This window comes from Borostomias antarcticus, assembly GCF_949987555.1.
Source record: "Borostomias antarcticus genome assembly, chromosome: 29".
Taxonomy (NCBI): domain Eukaryota; kingdom Metazoa; phylum Chordata; class Actinopteri; order Stomiiformes; family Stomiidae; genus Borostomias; species Borostomias antarcticus.
Window position 1 is genome coordinate 2,701,453 of NC_140262.1, and position 24,209 is coordinate 2,725,661.

Here is a 24,209-nt window from a genome sequence, read left to right on the forward strand (position 1 = left end):
AGAGCACCTCCCTGTTGGGAACAATGACGCCACTATCGCCCAGCTCTACTGCATAGTACTGTACATGAACGGACAACATCATTCGTTTTTTTTTTTTCAATGAGTTATGACTCAATTCACATTTGTCTGTTGTTTGGTAGGACACCCACTGAGTTCCAGTGTGATGGGTCTCTCTGGGCGTCAGTGCATCGGAGAACAGTGAGGTCCTTGGTGAGCAGCGGAACACTAAGCACGTTGGAATATTCATGTGAATAGATGGACCCTCTGGTCAGGGACAACAAACCAGGCCTCGTAGTCTACAGACTATACACACGGTCACATGCAGTCTATAGACTATGCAGTATGCTGTATGCTATTACCAACCATTTTGAATATGATTGTGTTGTTGTTAGCTACAAAACTTGGCCCATTTACTAAGGCTTGCATAAAAAATATTTCTGTAAGAAGTGAAGCATTTTTTATTTTATTGTATTGTTAATTAGCTAATAATGCATATACACTGATCTTTTGTATTCTGAAAACAGTGAATATCTTGAACTGCAATGGGGTGGACTTGACCCTTTTCACAGCACTAAGCCGAACTGAACTACTAGTCTAACTGTATAGGGATGAACCTACAGCTGCTGGAGCTTTGCCATATATTTTAGATGAATTGGGATTTGCTGTGCTGTGTACATGTGAAAAGAAATGACCTGCTGGGATGGCTCACAATGCAGGTCAGATCTGCAACACCACAATTATGTCCATGGAATATCTGTCGGCTCGTCACAAAATAGCGTACATGACTTGAGTTCCATCTAGTGGCCAAATGGAAAACTATCATATCCAGCTTTAACTTATGTTATGGTGATTGTTGTTGTGTTGTGTTTTGTTTATCTGGGTTCGATGATCAAGATCCACTGGTATTGAAAAAGAATGTTATTTTCTTAATTTAAGTTATTTTCATTTAATTTAAATTCACGTATAAGCGTTCCCAGCCCTCAAAAACACAACTGGTCGAACAATGATTACATGTCTGGGGTGGGGGTAACTCGTTGGGGATTCTTCGACACACTGATAGAGGGATAGTCCTCCGCAAACCTGGCAACCCCATTGGGGAATTACGTGGAAGAGCAGAAGGAAGCAACCACGGCTAAACAGTCCCACACTTTATCCAGCCAACTGAACCAGAATATCTGGTCCCAGATCTGATGATCGCCTGTGTGGGACGGAAACAACTTTCATGTAGCTGCTACTCGTGAAGAATAACCAGATGGAGGTAGTGGATAGTCCTCTAAATCTCGTGAGTTTCTGTTGATGTTGCAATATCAAGCTAGCACTCACAGTTAGCATGCTAACATTTAAACTGTTAGCATGCTAACGTTAGCTGCTCACTGCCAGCTCGACAGCTGCTGTTCTTATCGCTGTGTCTCAGCTAGGCTAACCTAGCAAGCTAACTGCTTAGCCTAGTTTCAACACCTTGGTTTTGTCCTCGACACAAAGCCAACAGTGGACTAGCCTTGAAGCTAGCTTAGCTACATTGAGATTGTTTAGCTGTGGTTGTGACTCATGTCCATGACCTGACATGACCGGGGGAAGTGACATTTTTTTTACGTTGGTGACAACACGACCAGCAGTAGTTAGGGTGCGTTCGTTTGTGGTCGGAGGTGGCAAAATACCCACCTCCGACCTGTGTGCATTCAAGCTATATACCATTATATCACAGTTACCTAGTTATATCTATATACCATTATATCACAGTTACCTAGTTATATCTATATACCATTATATCACAGTTACCTAGTTATATCTATATACCATTATATCACAGTTACCTAGTTATATCTATATACCATTATATCAGTTACCTAGTTATATCTATATACCATTATATCACAGTTACCTAGTTATATCTATATACCATTATATCAGTTACCTAGTTATATCTATATACCATTATACACAGTTACCTAGTTATATCTATATACCATTATATCACAGTTACCTAGTTATATCTATATACCATTTTATCACAGTTACCTAGTTATATCTATATACCATTATATCACAGTTACCTAGTTATATCTATATACCATTATATCACAGTTACCTAGTTATATCTATATACCATTATATCACAGTTACCTAGTTATATCTATATACCATTATATCAGTTACCTAGTTATATCTATATACCATTATATCACAGTTACCTAGTTATATCTATATACCATTATATCACAGTTACCTAGTTATATCTATATACCATTATATCACAGTTACCTAGTTATATCTATATACCATTATATCACAGTTACCTAGTTATATCTATATACCATTATATCACAGTTACCTAGTTATAGCTATATACCATTATATCACAGTTACCTAGTTATATCTATATACCATTATATCACAGTTACCTAGTTATATCTAGTGCATTCGAGCAACTGGGGGCTGAGAAACATATCCGAATTTGCGACGAGGAAGTGCGAGTTCATGCAGTGTTTTATTTAATCATTCCTAGTAGCAAGTCGCAATTTGCCACCTCCCAGTTATAAACGAATGCACCCTAACGCCAGCCAGCTAGCCGGTGATAGACGCTAGTCACCAAGATATCTGGCATGCAAAGGGTAACGTGAGGAGACTGTGACGTTAGCATAGACCGATATGATGTGGCAGCAGTCAGATTAGGCATCTTATTTCTTTTGACAGCTACATTATCGTTTTGATAAGTAATGGGTATATAACTCCTCTGCACCCCCCCCTCCCCCACAGGCCCACCAGCAGTGCAGGAAGGCAGACCGTCTACTGGCAGCGGGGAAGTATGAGGAAGCTATCTCCTGTCATGGGAAAGCTGCAGGTGGGCAACGTTATCACTCACTGTGTGGACTGTACGGTTACACTGTGTAATAACTACAATTGTCTTGTTTTCCCATATGGTATCATGTATTTGCTTGTACTCTCTCTCTCTCTCTCTCTCTCTCTCTCTCCCTGTCACATTCGCTCTGTTTCAGACCTGCTAAGGGATGCCATGAAGCTAACAGAGTGTGAGCAGGTGAGACACACTATGCTGTGTGTGCGTGTGTGTGTCTGTGTGTGTGTGTGTGTGTGTGCGTGTGTGTGTGTAAGCTGCACAATAAGGTGTTTTGTTAGTGAATGTATGGAGAAAGGGAGACGGATAGCAGCTGAATGTCACCAGTTGGACCAACGTCATGGACTCCCACCACCCCTATTGGTCAATATTTAGTAAACACTCCGTAGGTTGTTGCGTAACAGCTTGACTGTCTGAAAATGGACTGGAGGACAAGGTCCCACATTACCAATCGCCCTTGGGATATTGACACTGAATGCTTGCTTGCATATTTGAAAATGTTTGTTTCCTGTTGACGTGCGTTTGTTTATTGTGCCCGCTGCTTACCGTTGCTCAGGCACGTCTGTCCATGGAGCTGCAGAGAGACAGCCACGTGAAGCAGCAGCGGCTGATCGAGGAGCGCTGGAAGCGGGCCAGGCGAGAGGTCAAACCCCGGCCCAAGCTCCACAGCCAGTCCTCCAAAGACCAGCCCCAGGGCCTACTCCACGCCCAGGCTCAGCCCGGCCCACCCCCCCCCCGCCCCGGGGGGCCGGGCCAGGGCGCGGAGAGGGAGTACGACACCTGGCTGTACCTCCTCCAGACCCGGGGCTCCCCGCCGCCGGCCTCGGCCCCCAGCCCCGGCTCCAAGGCCACCAAGGACGACAAGACGCGCCTGGAGGAGCAGCGGACCACCGTGGCCAACCTGCGGCGCCTGGTGGACCACCTGGTGGGCGAGAACGAGCGGCTGACGCGGGAGAACGAGCGGCTGCGCGTCGAGAACGCCCGGTTGCGGCGCGACGGCGCCGACACCGACTTCGTGGAGCGCTCGGAGCTGTGGGTGCTGCCGGCGGCGACTAGCGGAGGAGGAGGGGGAGGGGCCCAGGACAGGAAGACTAAAGAGATCGACATTCCGCAGCTCCCGCCGCTCGAGATGCCCGCTCAGGACATCGCCCTGGAGGACCTGCCCGCCCTGGAGCTGCCCGACGACATCCAGCACGAGCTGCAGGAGCTGATGGAGAGGGACAGGCTGTGACAGAGGACGCGGAGGAGCGCGCAGGCACAGGCACAGGCACGTCACACACACACACACACACAGGCTTAGACGCGCGCACCCCCAAACACACCGGAAAACACATAAAGGGAGACTTTCTCCAGGGCCAGAGCGGGGACTTTCGGCGGCGGCCGCGCGAAACTTTTGACCGAAATAATCTGTGCCTTTGAAACTCTCTCTAGTAGATCCTAGCGTCACGGAATCGCCGGCGAGAGCCGAGTTACAAGATAAAGAGACTCGACTGTCACCAAGATCTCCCTCTCTCTCTCTCTCTTTCTCTCTCTCTCTCTCTCTCTCTCTCTCTCTCTCCCTCCCACCCCCCCACCTTGTGCATCCCAGTTGCGTCCTTCACAGACTGTCATCATCCTAATCCTTCATGTCTACACTGGTGTCCAAGTGTATTCTGGAGTCTGGACATGATCTTTTTGATATGTGAGCGTGTGTGAGTTCTGATTTTGTGTGTGCGTTGCATCGCTCGTGTATGTCATATCATACCGTATGTACCTGTTTCTCTTTGCGTGTTTGTGTGTGTGTGTGTGGGGATGTCCCAGTCCACACACATGGATCTGCTAGGCCCTCTTCTACTATCGGTCTGTCTGTATGCAGTGATGGTTTTATGGTAGGGAGTAGTTTAAGTGCTGACATTTGGTTAATCTGCCATTTTCAACGCCCCCCCCCCCAACCACACCTTCTCCTCCCACATCCCAGAAGGTGCTTGAGCTTTAGTGAAATTCAGCTAAACTAGGCTTTTTAAATGCTGTCTTCAGCCCCGCAAGGCAACCTAGCGATCTTCTTTTTTTTTTCCACGTCGGCATTAAAGTGTAACAGTCACACTTTGTATTTGTTTTTCTATGTAGGGAGCCCAGCTGCCTGACTTGCGGAGGCCAGTTTGGACGTTTCAGTCCATCTCTGGCCCTGTAGCTATTCAGGCAAGACGGACACAATTTCAGACACAGATCGATCGTAGTCCTGGACGAAAGTGTGTTCTCCATGGAGAATCTCAGCTGAGCCGAGGCTGGTTCTATGCTTAGGCCTAACCTGTTTCTGGGAAACGAACCTCTCGTAGACAGAACCACTGCCTTGCCTGGTGCAGTCATCGTCTAGCCTACATAATGCAGACAGACAGAAGGACAAGCAGACAAGCCTCTGTAGGGATATATTCAGTTCATGTGTATTTAACTCTCCTGCTCGGCATACCCCTGTGTATCAGACTGGAGATGTATAAGAGAGGGTCTTAGGTCACTAGGGAGAAGTTGACCTCTACTAAGCTTCTTTTTTTTTTTTTTTACCTGTGTGAGGTACCACAAAACATCACTCTGACAGATTCTTTGTCTAGCTTCAGATTTTTATAAGTTGTACTGTAATTGGTCTTCAAGTCAGTTGTTGATTGTGTAAAACCACACTTGTACCATTTTCAGGTAAACTTGATTCTGTCAGAATTATGCAGAACGGACATAATAATAATGTCCTCCAGTTCCATTACTCAGTGTATGAGTGTGCACATGTGTTTATCATCAGGTGTAGCTTGTATGGGACACGAATCTGAAGTCATGTACTTGTGCCAGAGCGCCTGAAGACGAGAACTTTTGGGTCCCGTTTGAATCCTCCGTGAGCACCTCCTTCCCTCTCCTCCTGGAGGTAATCTGATCTAACATGACTTAATAGTGGTAAACTTGTGCTTCTTTACACAGCTGACACCAATCCAGTTGTGGAAGATCAGTGATTTCTCTGAGGAATGAAAGAAGGCAGCACTATTAGAGGATCTGAACAGGGCCTTGGATGCAGCAGAGCAGCTTAGGAGCCAGAGTTTAACATAAGTTGACATTAACTTAAGGAGACAGATGTTGATTTTAGAAGAGGGAACCAAATCCACCATTTGACTTGTTTTATTTAAATGTAAAAGAAATGATCAGTTTACAACTGTAATCAGGGTGCATCATAATTGTTTTTGTTTTGTATTTTGTTTGTGTGATGTAAAAATCTACAAATGTGCTATCAAATCTCATTAATGATGAATATGTAATTTTGTCTTTTTTTGGTGATGCATGAATGGCAGTGCTAGCTGTATGTATATGATTGTGAAGATAATAAAAATGACTATTTTAACTTGTGGATGTCTTATGTGGGTGATGGGATTGGACCTGCTTCAACAAAAGGAATAATAATCAGTCATTGTGTTTATTTGATTATACAGCAGTGTAACCCCTCCCAGCTTCCCACTTCAGTACCAGTGGCTGTGTGACTGACATGGGCAGCAAATATATTCCAGTGAAATTCCTACAGCGAGACAATCTACCTCACCGAGATCTCATGTTCTCTGGAGCTACTCCCAATAGCACCACCTCATGTTTCAATTAATAAACATTCATTTTCGGCTGGTGAAAAACTGAATTATTTTCGTAACCATGTATGCTCAAACACGTCAACTGTTAACTCAAGACATTTGGTAAATTAACCTGCAGTATTATACGATGCAGAGTAGACCTACCTGCTAGCCAGCAGATCTGCTGCATGACTGACATTAGATCTTATGCCGCCACCTACTGGCAAAACTACATTACTACCAATGGAAATAAATATCCACCCTGTGTTCGTATTTAGAGGTATTTCTCCACCTCTGCTCTGAAGTCAAACTTGCACTAGGAGTCACTTGGTCAGACGGCTTAATAAGGAAATAAGAAACTCACAACCATCAACACAACAATCATGATTATTTTCATAACTCGCCAAACTTTATTCAGATTTGTTTTGCATTTACAAATACAACAGCACCCGCATCAGACAGACGTGTTTTGCAGTAATCCAACAGCACCCACATCATCCATTCACACACGGATCCTACCAGACAGGGCTGGCGTGTAGATAAAGCTTTGATATTAGTCTCGCTTCCATGTGAGATTCTTAAAACGGTCCCCAGCACTGGGCAGTACATTCTAGAATGAGATGACAAGCATAGCAACACGCTTGGAAGAATGTGCAAAATAATGTGGTTATATATATTATATACATATTAAAAAAAACGCTGTTCCAAAGGTGCAGTCATTTAAAACAGGCTGTGCCAATTTCTGTCGATACAAACCTACCTAAACCTTTCTAACCAATATACTTTTTTTTCTCGAGCGCTCTCTCCCTCTCTCTCCTTCTACCTTTCTGATCTCTCTCTGTCATTCTCTTCTCCCTTTCATCATCTTCATCATCTTCATCATTGGTATTATATTGCTCTTCTTTGCAAGGAATAAGGACACTTTTGGTCTGATGTCGTCGCGATGTTGACGTTGTTTTCAAGTGTGTCGGAGTTAGCATTATTATGATTAGTATTTTACAACTGAACAGTCTCAAACTACAATCTGCAAGGCAGCATGTCATAAAAGCAACAAAATATAAACCCACATTTAAAAAAATAAAAAGCAAAAAAAGAGGATAGAATCGGAGCCCTAAATCTACCCGTCACACGCCTGCGTCTAAAAACTACATCGCCAGGAAAAGAGGGAAAAAATCCATGCATACGCAACAAAACATCAAAGAAAACCTTAAGAGTGATTTAAAATACAGCGTGGAGTTCTGATGATGGTGCTCCTTACAGATATATGCACACGTGTGTCCATAAGACTTGTGTCTGTAAGACTTACAGTATGTAATAAATATGTGTAGTTCCACAGTTCCTTAAAAAACAACAGAGAAAAAGTATCTGCATGAAAAGACCCTCTAGCAGTTTTATAATGACCTCATGTCCTGTTGTGTCAGTAGTTACATCCTACTTCCTGTCTGTGTCACAAGTCACATGGCGTAGTTGACGGTGTTCAGTGCTGGCCGCCTCTTGCCCTTGATCTTCAGAGATCCATAGCGTGCCTGGGGGGAACAACCAATCAGCAGTCAGTTTACTGAATGCTGACCAATCACAACATTCGATCATTTTCCTTTATTTAACCAGATAGTACCATTGAGATCATAGATAGGTAGACCTGGCCAATAATGGCAGCAAAGAGTTGCAGACATGACCTATAACAGGGGAAATTTAAATATATATATATATTTAAATATAATAATTATAATTATAATAATACAAAAATAATAATATAAAATTTAATAACAAAAAATAAAATAGGGCATTTCAAGTCAAGGCATCATAACACCTACAGACAGTGACAAGTACCAATGGAGTGATTTATCATAGCAGCTATTCAAGTTTTAAAAGTAGGCAGTGGGACCAATTCCCTTAGTTTTAGGTCCTTTTGCAGATTGTTCCACACTGAAGGAGCAGCACACATGAAGGCTTTCTTCCCAAGGTCAGTCCTCCATCTTGGTGCCTCTAGCAGAACCATATCCTGGGACCTCAAACTATAGCTGCCTATAGCTGTGTGTGATCAGAGAGCAGATGGAAGGTGGGAGTTTACCTAACATGGCTTTATAAGTGAACATGTACCAGTGGTCAAGTCTCCTTAGGGTCAGTGAGGGTCAACCTACTCTCGCGTACAGGGTACAGTCAAGAAGACTGGGTTTCCTACAAAGGTTCATGGTGTGTGTGTGTGTGTGTGCGTGCGCATGCAGCCTCACATCTTTGCGGACTTTGGCGCGTGTGATCTTCACGCTTGCGGAGCGTCTCAGGCCTCTGTGCGTCACCGCCTCATCCTCGGAGAACGTAGGCTCCGCCTCCTCTTCTGTTCCCTCCTCCTGCTCCTGCTCATACGCATAGTACTCTGGGGACACACACACACACACACACACACGTATGCATTAAGGGCGGAGCAAGTATGGACAAGTATAAGGGACAGGATATGGACTTGGAGTCTAATATGGAGGACATGGACAAAGTGAGCTAAGTGAGCTGGAACTACTTTTCTGAGCCGCCCTAAAGTGTCTGTTCCCTCCTTCTCCGCTAGGGGGCAGCAGACACACGGGAACAGCGGCCATCTCCCCCAGTCTTCTTTGTTTGTGTCCTTCCACCCACATCTGCTTCCCATTCCTCCCAATATCTGGGTTTCCTGACCAGGTCTGGGAGCGCTGCTGATTCTCCAGGGGGAGTTCAGACATACTTATTTAGCTTCAGCCTCTCCACAACCCGAGATAACATTTCTCCCCCCACCCCCCGAAACACAAGCAGGCCTGCGGTCGCACGCATGCACACTTACTAACACACACACACACATACACAACACACACGCGCAACCGAAAGCAGGCTAAGCTCCGTCTCTCTCGGGCCAATCTTGGTCGTCAGGTCGTCCCCTTAGGCGAGTGGCGGGTTCCCAGCGCCCGTTCTCTCTCCGCCCGAGGCCGAGAGCATCTGATCCCGGACTCAGGACACGGAGACAGAAGATTCCAGTCATGCCTCGCATCAACCGGCCCCATTATCGGGACCTTGCGCGTCCTCCGGCTGTGTTCTCCCACGAACGGCCAGCTTATAGAACGCCGGGGAGCGGTCATGCCAGAGTTAACACATGATGAACCCCCCCCACCTCGTCCCTCCTGCTCCCGGTAGTACTGGCTCACGTGACGGTGTAACGTGACCCTCCCTCCACCCTCCCAGGCAGAACAACCCCCCCGCCCTCCGACACACAGCCTCGGGCCCCCCCTCCCCCTCCCAACCAGCCTCCCAGAGAACAGAACAATGGAGCACCACGCGCCTCCTCAACTCCTCATCTGACCCCTGCTGTTTTAGAGACAGACACGCGCGCACTGAGACGCACATCTGACATCACGATCTCTTTCTCCTTCCACCACCCCCCCCACCCCCATCCCCCAAAACTACAATTAACATCTCTCTTAATCATTTTGACATTGACTGTCCCCCCCCCCCCCCACACACTCCTGCTCCTCATCATAATAGCGGGGCGGGGCTGTCTGACATTTGAAAGCTCCCGGTGTGACGGCTTCATTGCGGCGGCCTCCGCCGCCGCCGGTGGGAATGACCGGGGATGCCGGCGGAATTTCAAACGCTCAGGCAGGCAGACAGCCAGGTGGTAAAGAGAGCATTAGCATAGAGAGAGAGAGAGAGAGGGGGGGGGGGAGGGGGGGAGGGACATTAGACATTCAGCTCAGCGCTCCGAGGGTTTCATCCAGCCAGAGACAGAGAGAGCGCCCCAGACCCCCTCTCTACGCGGCTCCGCCAGACATTATTACTCATTACTGGAACGCGGCGGCCCGCGAAAGCGAGCGAGCGAGCATGCGCGCTCACACGTGCGCCGTCTGTTACGGCCGCCAATAAACAAAGCGGTTCGACAAAGGGAAGGGGGAGGGTACTCCGGCCGACCTTCGCCGTCGCGGAACAAAAGACGGAGCCGTCCGTCCTCCGGAAGGCCGTGGCGGCGGCGTCCTGTCCGCTGAGCAGCGGCGGTGACCCGTTCGCCCGGAGGGGGGGCGGGGGAGAGGGGGGTTAACGTGACCGCTGGCGCAGCGGGGGGAGCAGGTGGACCCGCCGGAGCAGAGCGGCTCATGGTTCTGCACCAGAACCCACCTTGGACTCCTCTCTGGGTTAATGATTCCAAGGCCAGTGTGAGGAGCTCGGCGTGCTAGGTGGTGCTGTGTGTGTGTGTGTGTGTGTGTGTGTGTGTGTGCGCGCCGCTGGGTGTGCCAGGCAGGCTGATACCGTAACCTTCATATTTCTTGTTCCCACACGTCTAGGTATCTGTGTGACTCCTGGGATATGAAACCTCCAACATCTACAGAATATCCAGCCTCGACCCAAACTGAACCCACGTGAACTCAGACGCAGAAGCACTGTACGCTTATACCCAACACATAGAACGCGTACGTTGTGTGTGTGTGTCTGTCTGTGTGTGTGTGTGTGTGTGCAGTATGTTTAAATAGGCGTGGCGCGTGTCCCCTTACCTGCTCCGTCGGGGACGTCGGCGCTGTGCGCCCTGCGGACGGTGGCGGGGTTGCTGTAGCCTTGGTACAGCCGGTTGTTGGCGGCGTCGTCGTTGCTGCTGATCTGGGTCAGGTCGGCCATGCTGAAGCTCCTCAGCTTCTCCGTGATGGCGCCCTGGCCCTGCGCAACGCACAAGACGTCATTCTTTAGTCCTCACGTGACCCGAAATCGTCCCGAGGGAGCGCGCGGGGCTACGGTGTTTTCGGTGACACCGATACGAGCGGATCGCATGCAGAGAGATGGCGGGGGTTGGATGACGACGCCGCAGGCGTTGGTGCGTAAACAAAAAACCCACAACAGGCGTTAGAAACGGGTATCTATGGCTACTCTGTTCTCGGGGTTAAGATGATAGCGGGTTTGTTCTAAATGACTCGAACCCGAACGCTTCGTTCCAGAAAGATCACAGTTTCACAGAGAGGAAAAAAAAACTTCCCACAAGACAAACACAGGAGGAAGAGAACCAGGACATATGACACTAGACTATGCTTTGATGTGGGTGGTATGATGGGGTGTTGGGGGGGGGGGTATCTTCCATGCTGTGACCAGTACCGTACCTCAGATTAGGAGGGGGGGGGGACCCTGGATGTCCTACTGTACCAAACCACAGGGTCAGGGGTGCACAAGGAGAGAGAGATGGACACCGAAGTTAGGGAAAAACACGGAGAGAGACACGGGGGGGGGGGGGGGGGGGGGGGGCGCTGGTTTAGGAGGAGGAGGAGGAGGATGGTTGGGGGGGGGCGTTGGTTGGAGGACGGCGGGCGGGGGGGGGGTAGGGTGCAGGAGAGAGAACGCAGAGCTCTTAAAAGTCTGATATGTGGACTGCCGTGGTTAATACGGGGCGAGCGGAGATGTGAGGTTTTTACAAGCGGGCTGGCTCTGGATGAGAGGACCTTCTTGCCGAGTACTCTGCCTCAAATTAAACTCCCCATTACTCTCCCTCCCTCTCTCCCTCCCCCTCTCTCTACGCGTTCCTCTCTCTCCCTCTCTCCCTCCCTCCCTCTCTCTCTCTCTCTACGCGTTCCTCTCTCTCCCTCCCTCTCTCCCAGTGGCAGGGTAACGGTGTGTGTTGGAGGCCTGAACCACGGACTACTACGGTCTTCTCATCTCATCTCCTGTCCTGTCCCGCCCTGCTGTCGTCCAATAGGCTCTCATGTCACCGCCGCGCCTCTCTCCTCTCACCGCGCTTCTCGGGGGGGGGGGGGGCGGTGGTTTCTTACGGAAACCGAGGTCGCTGATCGTTGGCTCGGGCTGATCCAGCGCGGCGGGGTTTTAAGAGCTCTCGAGAAGCGCGAGCGGCACTGACGCAACGCGTTGTTACTCAAGCGCGCGTATTGTTCTCTGGTACTCTGGTACCAGACAGTAGGGAGAGAACAGAGGCAGAGCTATCTGGGGGGGGGGGGGGCTGACACAGGGGCTGGCACGTGTTGCCCCATGCCACCACTAGCACCCCGGAGGGACAATCTCACACACACACGCCAATATGGGCAGCATGCTCTCTCTCTCTCACACACACACACACACACACACACACACACACACACACACACACACACACACACACACACACACACACACACACACACACACACACACACACACACACACACACACACACACACACACACACACACACACACACACACCCTCCTGCGGCTCTGCACTTGCCTTGACAGCTGCAGTCACAGCTGCGGTGGCGGCTATACTTAGGCCCTGCCTGCCGAAGTTCACCATGGTCTCGTAGCTGCGCTCTTTGGCCTGGATGATGTAGTCGTCGATCTCCTGCAGCGGAGGGGAGGAGGAGGGGAGGAGAGGAGGAGGAGAGGAGGAGAGGAGGAGGAGAGGAGGGGAGGAGGGGAGGAGGAGAGGAGGAGAAAGGTGGCCGTGAGTCAGCGGGGAACGTAGCCGTGTTGTCACCAGTCATTATCAGAGCGTCCCGTAACACACAAGATCTCTGTCAGAGTAAAGCTGTCTTTTAAAGGAGAGAGAGAGAGAGAGAGAGAGAGAGAGAGAGAGAGAGGAGAGAGAGAGGGAGAGAGGGAGAGAGGGAGAGAGGGAGAGAGGGAGAGAGGGAGATAGAGAGAGATAGATCGAGAGAGATAGATAGAGAGAGAGGGAGAGACAGAGAGAGAGAGAGAGAGGGAGAGAGAGAGAGAGAGAGAGAGGGAGAGAGAGAGAGAGAGAGAGAGAGAGACAGAGAGATTGTATTACCCTCTCTTTGGAGGACAGGAGAGGGTGCAGACACTTCCTGTAGATGAGACTGGCTCCTCGTGTGTAGGGCGACAGCAGCCAGATGACGAAGGCTATCTTGATCTCATAATACAGGGGGAACCTGCACACACACACACACACACACACACACACACACACACACACACACACACACACACACACACACACACACACACACACACACACACACACACACACACACACACACACACACACACACACACACACACACACACACACACACACACTTCATCATTGCCCGTAATCAGTCTCATTAAAACGATTACCGCACATTAATTTCTGACTCTCCAATTACAAGAAGGGCAACTTAATTTCATTAAACCTCGTTTGGTTTATCACACCGCGCGACCGACGACATCACAACAACTCAAACAGGATGTCTGCTGGCTCGGCCGCAATCAGGAGCAATCAACCAAAATTAGATCATCAACAAAGTAGTGTTAATGCATTAACTTGGATTAACTAATGAATTCAGTGTGTGTGTGTGTGTGAGTGTGTGTGTGTGTGTGTGTGTTAGAGTGTGTGTGTGTGTGTGTGTGAGTGAGTGAGTGAGTGAGTGAGTGAGTGAGTGAGTGAGTGAGTGAGTGAGTGAGTGAGTGAGTGAGTGAGTGAGTGAGTGTGTGTGTGTGTGTGTGTGTCAGTCTCACCATCCTAGTGTGAGGTCTGTGACGGTCTCCACCACGGTGTAGAGCGCAAACACGATCCAGTACATCATCCATCGCACCTGCGGAGGACACACACACACACACACACACACACACACACACACACACACACACACACACGGTGGTCAGTAGAACCGACGTGAAGGAGGTGTGTGAGGCCATCACTATCAGGACCACGGGCGTGATCAACATGGTCATTAAAGTCCAGCTGCGACGGACGTTTGCGCTTCTGTAGTTTGATGCATTTCCAACTCAAACAGGCTATAGGGGCGGGACTTAACGTTTAGAGGAATTTGACTGGAACGTTGATCGGTTGGCGGGTTCTAACAACTTCAGACTGATTCGATAGACAGATAGCGTTGACTGACGGGTGGATGTCGTGAGATTATTGGTTGACCTTGCTCTCGCATTGCTGACGTTTGCACTTGGGGGATTTTGTTTTACAGGAAGGAAAAAAACATAGGATTTGATATAAGATTACAGTGAAACGGAAATTTTGAAATATATTTGGCATATATTGTTAAATAGGTACACGCTGTGACCAAGGATGTGATCCAACCCCCCCCCCCCCCCCCCAAAAAAAAATACATTTTTGATTTCGTTGTGTGGCGATCCGTCGGGAGGAGGACGTCTTGGTTGGCCTGAAGAGGAGGGGAGAGGCGGAGGGAGAGGACGCGGGTCAGACAGGAGACGAGGCGCGCCGCCCCCCCCCCCCTGCTCGGTATTCCCCTTCCGTCCCGCCTCGCCCCTCTCCTGCAGCGCCGCGGGGCTTTAAGGGCCTTTCTCTTGCATTTCAATTTCAAAAGGTAGCCGGGAGCAGACGCACGGTGAGTCACCTGCTGGATCTCTTATACCCCCCCCCACCCTATAGCTGCCCCCCGGGCCGAGGCGGGGCCGGGCGTCTCTGGAGGTGTTCAGCTGAAGTGTTGGGGCCGAGTGAGCCCGGCCGGGCGGACGCGGGAGCCGGCCGGTTCAGAGGAGGAATTAACCGAACTGACAGGAGCGGCCTAGCCCCGGCTCGGAGCGCGGGCTCCGGCACACCTGCCTTTTTTAATTGGCGACCTCGCGCTGAACCCCCGGGCGGCCCCGTGACAGGCCGCGGGGCTGATCAATGCACCCTGCGCCCGAGAGAGAGAGGGAGGGGAGGGGGGTGAAGAGGTAGAGGTGGAGAGACAGAGAAGAGGGGAAGAGGGGATGAGAGAGAAAGGGAAGGGATGAAGGGTAGAGAGTGAGAGAGAGAGAGAGAGAGAGAGAGAGAGAGAGAGAGAGAGAGAGGGAGGGGGGGTGAAGAGGTAGAGGTGGAGAGACAGAAGAGGGGAAGAGAGGGGATGAGAGAGAAAGGGAAGGGATGAAGGGTAGAGAGAGTGAGAGAGAGAGAGAGAGAGAGAGAGAGGGAAGGGGGGGTGAAGAGGTAGAGGTGGAGAGACAGAGAAGAGGGGAAGAGAGGGGATGAGAGAGAAAGGGAAGGGATGAAGGGTAGAGAGAGAGAGAGAGAGAGAGAGAGGCAGAGAGCCTAGTATTGAGTTAGCCAATGGGCATGGGTGTCAATCTCATTGTCCATCCATTGATTTTTCGCTCTCTTGACAGTTTAACACCCAGTCATAGGAGCAGGACATTAAAGTTTCACCACCCATCCCCCTGAATGATATGTAGGCTACGGCAGCCATTTTAAATGCAGCAGGCAGAGGACGTTAGCGGACCACCAAAACAGCAAGCCTTATATTTGAAAAATGTCAGCTTTAATCGAACTCCTGATAGTAATGGACGCCTGAATGCGAGAGTTTAATGGCGTGAATCCACACTACTCTGCAGGCTAAAACCATAGTCTCGCTAGCTAGACTTATAGGGCGAGAAACGCTAGCCGGCTAACAGACTACCAGAATCCAAAGCATTCATTCACGGTGCAGTCTGAATGTAAACAGAGAGGAAGGCTGTAAGCCGAGAGGTTGAATAGTGTAGCCGAGAGCTTCTAGAACATGAGCTGCTTAACTCGTTTGAACTTGTTTATTCATTATGTGACAGCCAGGAGCTATGGTGTTCTCACCGCTCCGATCCCAGACCTACAATTGAGATGGTACTTTTGTTTATTGGAAAACAACACCTCGCATCTTTAATTCAAATACAACTACAAGACTTTAAGACATGTAAATGGCATAAGCCTGTGCATACTTGTGCATACTGTGCTATACAAATAAACTTTTACTTACTTACTTACATACTCTACTGGACTGGATACAACCTTTGACATCAATCAATCAATCAAAGCTTTATTATCTTTATCAAATGAAAGCTTTCTATCACCATCATCACTCCACTGTGCAAAATCTAGCTCTGCACTGAACACAAACATTAAAGAACAGCAAGTAAATCCCACCTTTTAAATTCATAAACATACGAGGACCAACAGTCAGCTCTATCCTGTCCTGTGATGGTTAGCCACCTAACCTATATTTTCGTGACCCGGGCAGCACAAAGCGGGATCTGTCCGGGGCTATTCTAGGACAAGCTCTGAGGAGGGCTCTCAATTACTACTCTGACATTTACTGTGTGTTTGAAGACAAACGTGACCGCGGCTGTCGGGACACGGCTCTTAAAACGGTCCTGGCCGGCCGATGGAATGGCTCCTCTTTATTATGTTTTCCACAGAAACCCGCAGTTAAATGGGCCTGCAGACTCACTCCACTGAAATGAACTTTCCATCTAGAAAACTCGACACTGGACGGCATTCTAGGGGCAGCTCGGTATTCTGGAAATAACCCGGCCTCTTGCTGAACCAGTTTCTCTGGTAATAGGCGACTGACAGACATACAGACCTAACTATTTTCTTAGTTATCTTATATTCCGAACTAATTACTGTCTTATTATAATCTCATTATTACATGTCTAGACAAACGGGCTTGTTCAACTTGCTCTGAGTAGACAGACTGCAGAGCTCAGGAAACACAGAGAGTATCCTCCAGGAAAACACGCTGTATAGAAACCAGCCTGGCTGGCTGGGCTAAACACTCACGTGCAACACGTCAATTGCTAGCTTTGAGCTAACGTGTCGCTAGTCTTGCTAGCCAAAGCACATAGCTAGCTAGGCAGGCTAAACAGGAAGGTACTTGCGCGGCCTATCCCTACCGTGTCGCTCCTCTCTCAGGTGTAGGCTTGTGCCATTTCAGAAATACTACAAAGAATTATAGCGCTTGACTCAACTGCACATAACTCTCTCTTTGTGTGCAATGCATCATACGCTGAAAAGTCGAACAAGCGCTAAGGATGGTTGTGCTGTCGGCTAATGTACCCTACAAGGGCATAATGTCCAATAGAAATACACTGACTAGCAGGCTCACAGATAAGATGCTCTACACAGACCAGAGCGTCAGGGGAGGAGGATGAAAGGGACGTCGGAAGGTTCTGGCGTAGGAAAGGACTTAGACGAGGAGACGAGGGGAGAGAATAAGAAAGAGTAGACGGAGGGGTGGAGAGGAGAGAGGGGTGGAGGAGAGAGGATAAGGGGGGGGGGGGGGGGGGGGGGGGGGGGAGTAGTGCTAGGCACAAAGAAAAATAGGAGTGCTTTTCGCCAGTCTGCTAGCCTGAGGGCCTCTCTGTCCTCGTGAACCTGTTCCCAGGAGGAACACGGCGCTCTGCGCCGCCAGCCTGTAATGAGCTGAGGCAATCAGCGGTCTGATCAAGAGGAAGGGGGTCAGGGTTCGAGAAGAATAGCATAGCCCGATACAACGATGCTTTTCCTCCGAAACACCTAGGAAACCGTATACAAATACACACAACTCGTATTCCACTACACTCTCACTCACTTTTTACCTCTATAGATACAAACCAACCATAGTATCTCCTTCTAAAACCTATTCAGTTTACACTGTCTGACTTGGCCTATTATCTCTGAAGTAATCTGTCAGTGCTGTAGGGCAGGAATAGAGACAGATCTTCTGCCAATTTTCACTGTAGCCTGTCTCTCTCTCCTCAGAGTCCTGGCTGAGCTGTCTCTCTCTCCTCAGAGTCCTGGCTGAGCTGTCTCTCTCTCCTCAGAGTCCTGGCTGAGCTGTCTCTCTCTCCTCAGAGTCCTGGCTGAGCTGTCTCTCTCTCCTCAGAGTCCTGGCTGAGCTGTCTCTCTCCCCTCAGAGTCCTGGCTGAGCTGTCTCTCTCTCCTCAGAGTCCTGGCTGAGCCTGTCTCTCTCTCCTCAGAGTCCTGGCTGAGCCGAGCCATTGTTTTCTATAAATGACATGGTGGTTGGCAGGAGCCAGATCAGCATTCCTCGGGGGCACCTGCTCGGTTCATTCATGTAAGGACAAACGCGAGCGCCGGCTCGGTCCTGCCCACGCACAGCTCTGCTAGAGGACTCCACGGCCAGGAGGCGCGGGCGGGGGGGGGGGATAAAGGAGGAGAGGGAGAGAGAGAGAGAGAGACGTGGAGGTATAGAGAGAGAGAGAGAGAGGGGAGGGGGGGGGGGGTTAAGAGTGAGGAGAAAACAGTGAGCCTGGGAACGAGGGAGCGAGATCGGGGTGTGACCTCGCCGACGTGCCGGGGCTCGTACTACTGAGCTCAGCGAGTCGACGGGTACGAAACACCGTTTAGGTGTATTAAGCAAAGACGCCGGATTCTCAACACGCTTGAAGTGATGCAGGGACAGGCTGAATGCGTTCACACTTACATATTCCTTTACGTTTTTGGTTTTCACGGCTTTGTACGAGTAGTAGGCCGGGTACAGGGTGCCAAAGACCAGCCTGCAGATAGAACAGAAAAGACAGGGAAAAAAACATTATTCAACTTAATGGCAAATCATTTACAATAAAGGATCGAGCAATACAGGCTTAATAAGGGTACTAAACCACCCTTCTTCAGGTCAAACCAATAGGCGTGTCCCTAATTCAATGTTACAGCACGTGTTTTCCTGTTACTGCACGGAACCCCTCCCACAGATCACACGGGATTAACAAAGAGTCCTTTTTCTCTCCTTGGCTACTATTGTGGCCAGCCGTACCTTGCAGAACAAGCGTGACGGCCGGCCCACGCGCGGAAGGCCCCGTGTCGCTTGGCGCGCCGCTACCTCTCCCTCCCTGCCGACTCCCGAGTGTTTCGACTTTGCTATTTGCGGTCTGCGCGCCTGACCTGTGCGATGACGCACGCAGGGACGCGCACAAAAACACAGATCTGAGGGTAAACAAGCACACGCCCACAGAGACCCGCCGGAGTCACACACGGCTCAATCCGAGGTATGTCTCTGCTCTCAGCCTCACAGCCTCGCTCTCAAACACCAAGTCCCATCAAATCCCCCAGGGCGAGCACCCGTAAGACTAACGAGGGACTCTTTACACTATTCTGTGTGTGTAACGACAGACAGCGCTACGTTATTCAATAGCCCTGAATTCCCAGAGTCGTTCATTTGGGACTAGGGATGCACCGATACCGATAACAGATATTAACATTGCTATTATGGCCGATAATCAATATTCACCGATTTCGGTATGATCTGTATAAAAACAAGTTTCTATGATAATCATGTTATACATACTAAAAAACACATGGAAACGCTGTCTCTATTTCCAAAACATTCTGAAAAGCTGCTAAATCATAGATTTACCACATTGTTTCCTCTCAACAACACACACAAGAGCAGCTAGACTGAAATAATTATCGGCTGTTCACATCGGCCCCGTTTTGCACATCGGACCGATAGCGATATATTAAAACAAAAAGACTAACATTGTCCGATACCGATATGATTGCTGATATATCATGCACCCCCAGGGCTGAAAATGAACACCTGCCACCGGCCAAATGCAGGTAAAATGTCCAATTGGCGACTAGATTTCGGAAGGCTATCTGGAAAAATATATATACTTGGCCGGTAGATTTTTTCATCTACAGTCCCCTTGGCAGGTGACTCACCGTGAGCCCATTTTCACCCCTGTGCACCCCCATTTGGGACATTCGGGTGGCTTCAGAAAGACAGCGCCTGGTGGAACACAATGCTTAACTCCTGGGCCGGGTCCAGGGGCCAAAGCCATAAATAACCCGGGCTCGGTTCTGGCCACGTCTATAGATTTCCTACATCCGATACCGTACTGTGCAGTTGTTCTGAGGCGCTTCTTGGCAGGCCTGATGTAGAAGATACCCCCCTGACATTTGAGTCAGTAATGCAAGCCCCGGTCCACAAGCCAGGCTGGCAGACTGTCACGCTAGTGCACTCTCAGCAGAACTTCTTATTTTAAGTGGGCCACGCTCACCCTCGGCCTAGCTGGCTTCCGCTGCCAAATTTAAACTGTGACCCAGTGTTGAACCGCGTCCAACAGTGACATGCACCGTAACGCCGAGACAGCCTGGCCTCCCGAAAGACGTCTCGCTGGCCTCCTCCGCAGGGGGACGGCGAAGCGGGTCACGGCTCTCCGCGCCGCGGCCGTGGTCTCACAGCATAACTCTGTCTGGACTACCTAGCTCCATATCTGGAGGCATGGTGTGATAAATCATCTCTGACACACAGAGCTCTCCCTGTGAGGTACAGAAAAACCATGACCGAACACTTTTCCGACAGACACATTGACAATTTTTCCCAAATCATTTCCAACACCCCCCCCCCCCCCCACACCCCCCTCGCGGAGATGAGCCTATGCGGACGAGTGTTGAAAGAGCATTTATATAACATTCGAAACTCTCCTCCAGTTTTATGTTTCATGGCCTTTGTCCAAAGATCCACCTCAGTCAGGCGAGGGAGGGAGGAAGGGTGGTGGCAGTTTATTTCCCTGCTGTTGCCATGGAGACAGCAGAACAGATCGTAGGCAGGCCAGGGATGTCCCCCCCCCCCCTCTCTCCACAGCCTCTCTCTCTCTCTCTCTGTGTCCAACAATAGTTTCCAGGCTGCAGCAGACCTTGTCCTCGACAAGGCTGTAACAGGCTGTAATTTGGAGGCCTTTGTAGCTTCTGGTCTGCTACTTGTATTGATAGAGGTCTGTGGGTTAATAACAGGTATTTCTCTGCTTATCTGACTGCACTGCTAATCAGCTTTGACTGCCAGAGTCATCCTCAGACTCCACCCACAACAATGAGGAAAAACACTAACCAACAGCGTTCAGACTACGTAGTCTGAGTGAAAAAAATCCACCTTTTAAAGGCAAATCCTGATTCACACTGAAATAGGGCCTGCTTAATCAGTCTACGCTGCAGAAGTTTACCCCTAGTAGCCTCCTGTGAGATATGGCGCTTTCTCAATTACATAAGAGGAAACATTTCCACATCACCTCAACTGCCAAAATCACAAAACGCTCACCATATCACCACATAACAAACCCTAGTCCAAGGCCTCGTCTTTCTGCTTTCTTCCTATTTTAGGACTTGTGTACTGTAGGATACAAGCTGAATTTAACAAATGTTAGTCCATCAGAAACAAAGTGTCCCTTAGAAACACTACATCATGCCGAGGACTAAGTAGACTACACAATATCTCTCCTCTAACAGAAAAAACAACCACCAGGCTGTATCCATCACCCCACCCACCATTCACATTCTTACAGAGGACTATCTCTCTATTAAACCACGCATGAGAGGGACGCAGGGGCCCGCGCAGGACGTTCTTGAAACAATTTTGGTGAAAAACCGGGGGCCTCTCTGGTCTCTGGCAGCCAAGCAGCTGAAAAAATAAACCCCTCCGACGAGCGTTGACATTCTGCTCTAGGTCAACTCTCCTGGTTTCCTGACACCGTACACCCCCGGCTCCTAGCGTGCACACAGGCCCGGGACCCGAGCCAGACGGAGAGAGAGAGAGAGAGAGAGAGAGAGAGAGAGGTGGGCTGCAGAACTGTAAAGATCCAGTGATCTGGAGTTCCAAGTTCCAACATCTGGTTTCAGCTCCAGACCAGGGGAGAGCCTGATTACCCCCCGCCCCCCACCCTAAAAATACAGAGAAGATTTGTTTGGTTACAGCAGTGTGCTTCGGCTACGCTCCTTCAAGCCGCCCATGTAAGGCCCTGTCTAGAAGGCGCCGGCTGCATCGGTTCTAAAGTTGTTAACACACTATGAGGCTTTTAGTGATGGTTCCTTTACTAATCAAAAAAAAACTTGCAGTCCACTAAATCAATTCAATGTGTTGCATTCCGCTTGGCCCGCGTGCAAACCCAAAATGCATATATGGGCCTAAACAACCACAAAAAGAAACCATTCCTATAGGCCTATCCTAATCATTGCCATACAACGGCTACGTGCAGTATCATGTGACACACCTTAAAAACACAGATGTTGATGGGGGATAAAAACAGAACTGCAGCTTCCCAGCAGTCCTGATCAACTTGTTCTACACGCACTGCTGACGCATTGCTGACGCATGGGGTGTTGTGACTGAGTCAGGTAAAGTGATGACTGCATCTACGGCCTACCTTTACTAAACAGCTTTCAGTTAGAGCATCTCAGTAAAAGTGTTTGTCACTCCTAGATGAAATAATTATACAACTGAAATGACCAAATTAGACTAATATGTATATATAAATAGCTGGGTTCCATGATACCAAAATGGGGTCTTGAGTCTACTTCTGAAGTTCCCTCAAATGTATGTGTGCTCCCCTTGCAATGTGTATAAATGCCAACGAGTCACACTGTCGCTTGCTTCTTGCATGGCGGCTTCTTACATGGTGTTTCACACTGAGGTCAATATGAAACAATGGAATCACCTCTCTTTATAAAGGGAAAAGCAATTCAACACAATACTGTAAATAGCTGGTAATGTACATGCAAATCTACTGAGAAAAAACCCATTAGGCTAGACCACAGTGATATAACTGAGAAAACAGACCATTCTCTCCTCCCACCTGGCACAGACTTCCCCTCAGGACAGTTATGTAACTGTATCTATAGGCTGTGAAAAGTGACCCAAGGAGTCCAGCCAAGCATCACAGGGCGTTTTCTACCCAGGTCTATCAACCCAACCCATCTGACCACATCATTTCTGACATTATTGAGGTTGAGGCCTGGCCTCTAGCTAGGAGGTTGAGGCCTGGCCTCTAGCTAGCTAACTTAGCTCCATCTTCCACAGCATGGAATGATTGATTGATTTTGATTGATTTTGAAGACAGGGACAAGGTACAGTAGACATTTACCCTATAGAATAGGGAGAGATGCACTGTACAAGGTTATAGCTAGACAGCTAACTTCCACCCGCAGTCCCTGGGCAAATAAATAGACAGTCTTAAAATAGTGGGGCAAATAGTACACTGTTTTACTGTTAACAACAATAAGATCGGTTAGCATAACTAACAAGATAGATAGATAGTGATCCAGCCACTAGCTCACAAGTTGAACATTTACACCAAGCCAACTACACTAAAGGACATAACAGTGTGCGGCTAGCTACGAGAATTTTAAACATTTGTGTTATATATATATATATATATAATATATTATTCATGTACGTTACTACACCGGGAACCGTTAGCATGCTAGCTCGCTAACATCAACCAGCTAGACAAACAACTAACGACAGGCTTGGGAAGGGTGGAGCACAAAGTAATCAAATACCGAACTAGGCCACCTAGCTAACTCACTGAGCACTAGCTAACTAGCTGGTTGGTTTTGTGTGTCGACTCCAGAGAGAATGGGTTTAATTACTTACACAACGGTTCTTGAGATCATCCACGACACCATCTTGTGGAGATGGAAGACAGAGGGCCCGAAGTGGGTTGGGATACACGGGGTGGTAGAAACCAACACACCCCAACTAGCTAACGAGCACACCCCAACTAGCTAACCCGAGCTAGCTAAGCTAACTAGCTACCATCAACTTGAGGCACAACTTCGTTCAACGTTGTAAAGCTAAGAGCGAACTTGGAAGTAGGATAACAATCATGTCCGGGAAACGAAACGTCCTGTTTTTGAATTGTATAGTTTAGCCATACACTAGATAAGTGGTTTTGTTTTGTTTTTCTTCTATCAACCTCTTCAATTCCTCCGGGTCTCTCCTCTGTTCCCTGAGCAGGAAGGTGCTCTAGCAGCAGGTGACGTCAGCCAGAAGGGCATACCTCCCGGTGAATCTGATTGGATAAGCAGGTTTGTTTACAACAATACCGAACAGCTATTGGTTAGTAAGTGCGCTCCTCGCGATGACCCACCCGACTCTGCGCGACTAGCGCTGATTGGTGGAAAGGCGCATCGTGGCGGAAGAGAACAAATGAGAGAGGATTGTGATGACTGTGGTGGTTGTTTTTCGCAGCGCTGTTGTTGCGAGGACGCACAGTCAAATAGAATCCTCATTGGTTGGCTGGCATTGATTTAAAAATAGAGGAATTATTATGGGTCAATGCGCAGTGGTGAAGAATAGAGCATATATTTGAAGGCAAAGC

General features: G+C 48.9%; 2 protein-coding genes across 2 annotated transcripts; one reads left to right on the plus strand and one right to left on the minus strand.

Annotated features, from left to right (window-relative positions):
* Positions 1-1,118: 1,118 nt before the first annotated feature.
* nrbf2b (nuclear receptor binding factor 2b) lies at positions 1,119-6,163 on the plus strand. Its single transcript, XM_084459705.1, has 4 exons — positions 1,119-1,282; positions 2,758-2,842; positions 2,997-3,037; positions 3,411-6,163. The coding sequence occupies exons 1-4, from the start codon at positions 1,253-1,255 to the stop codon at positions 4,083-4,085; spliced, it is 831 nt and encodes a 276-aa protein (XP_084315831.1). The 5' UTR covers positions 1,119-1,252; the 3' UTR covers positions 4,086-6,163.
* Positions 6,164-6,916: 753 nt separating this feature from the next.
* Positions 6,917-23,809, minus strand: reep3b (receptor accessory protein 3b). The gene is made up of 8 exons (XM_084459993.1): positions 23,483-23,809; positions 18,539-18,611; positions 13,866-13,942; positions 13,177-13,297; positions 12,634-12,747; positions 10,929-11,088; positions 8,658-8,800; positions 6,917-7,952 (listed from the first exon to the last, which is right to left on the minus strand). Exons 1-8 carry the CDS (start codon positions 23,512-23,514, stop codon positions 7,881-7,883), a joined length of 792 nt encoding a protein of 263 aa, XP_084316119.1. The 5' UTR covers positions 23,515-23,809; the 3' UTR covers positions 6,917-7,880.
* Between the last annotated feature and the right edge of the window lie 400 nt (positions 23,810-24,209).

Coding starts and splice junctions, on each gene's coding strand:
- nrbf2b (XM_084459705.1), top strand. CDS start 1,253: ATGGAGGTAGTGGATAGTCCTCTAAATCTC. Junction 1,283..2,757: donor TGGATAGTCCTCTAAATCTC/GTGAGTTTCTGT, acceptor CCTCCCCCACAG/GCCCACCAGCAGTGCAGGAA. Junction 2,843..2,996: donor CTGTCATGGGAAAGCTGCAG/GTGGGCAACGTT, acceptor GCTCTGTTTCAG/ACCTGCTAAGGGATGCCATG.
- reep3b (XM_084459993.1), bottom strand. CDS start 23,514: ATGGTGTCGTGGATGATCTCAAGAACCGTTGT. Junction 13,298..13,865: donor ACAGACCTCACACTAGGATG/GTGAGACTGACA, acceptor GTGTGTGTGCAG/GTTCCCCCTGTATTATGAGA. Junction 11,089..12,633: donor CTGTGACTGCAGCTGTCAAG/GCAAGTGCAGAG, acceptor TGCGTTGCGCAG/GGCCAGGGCGCCATCACGGA.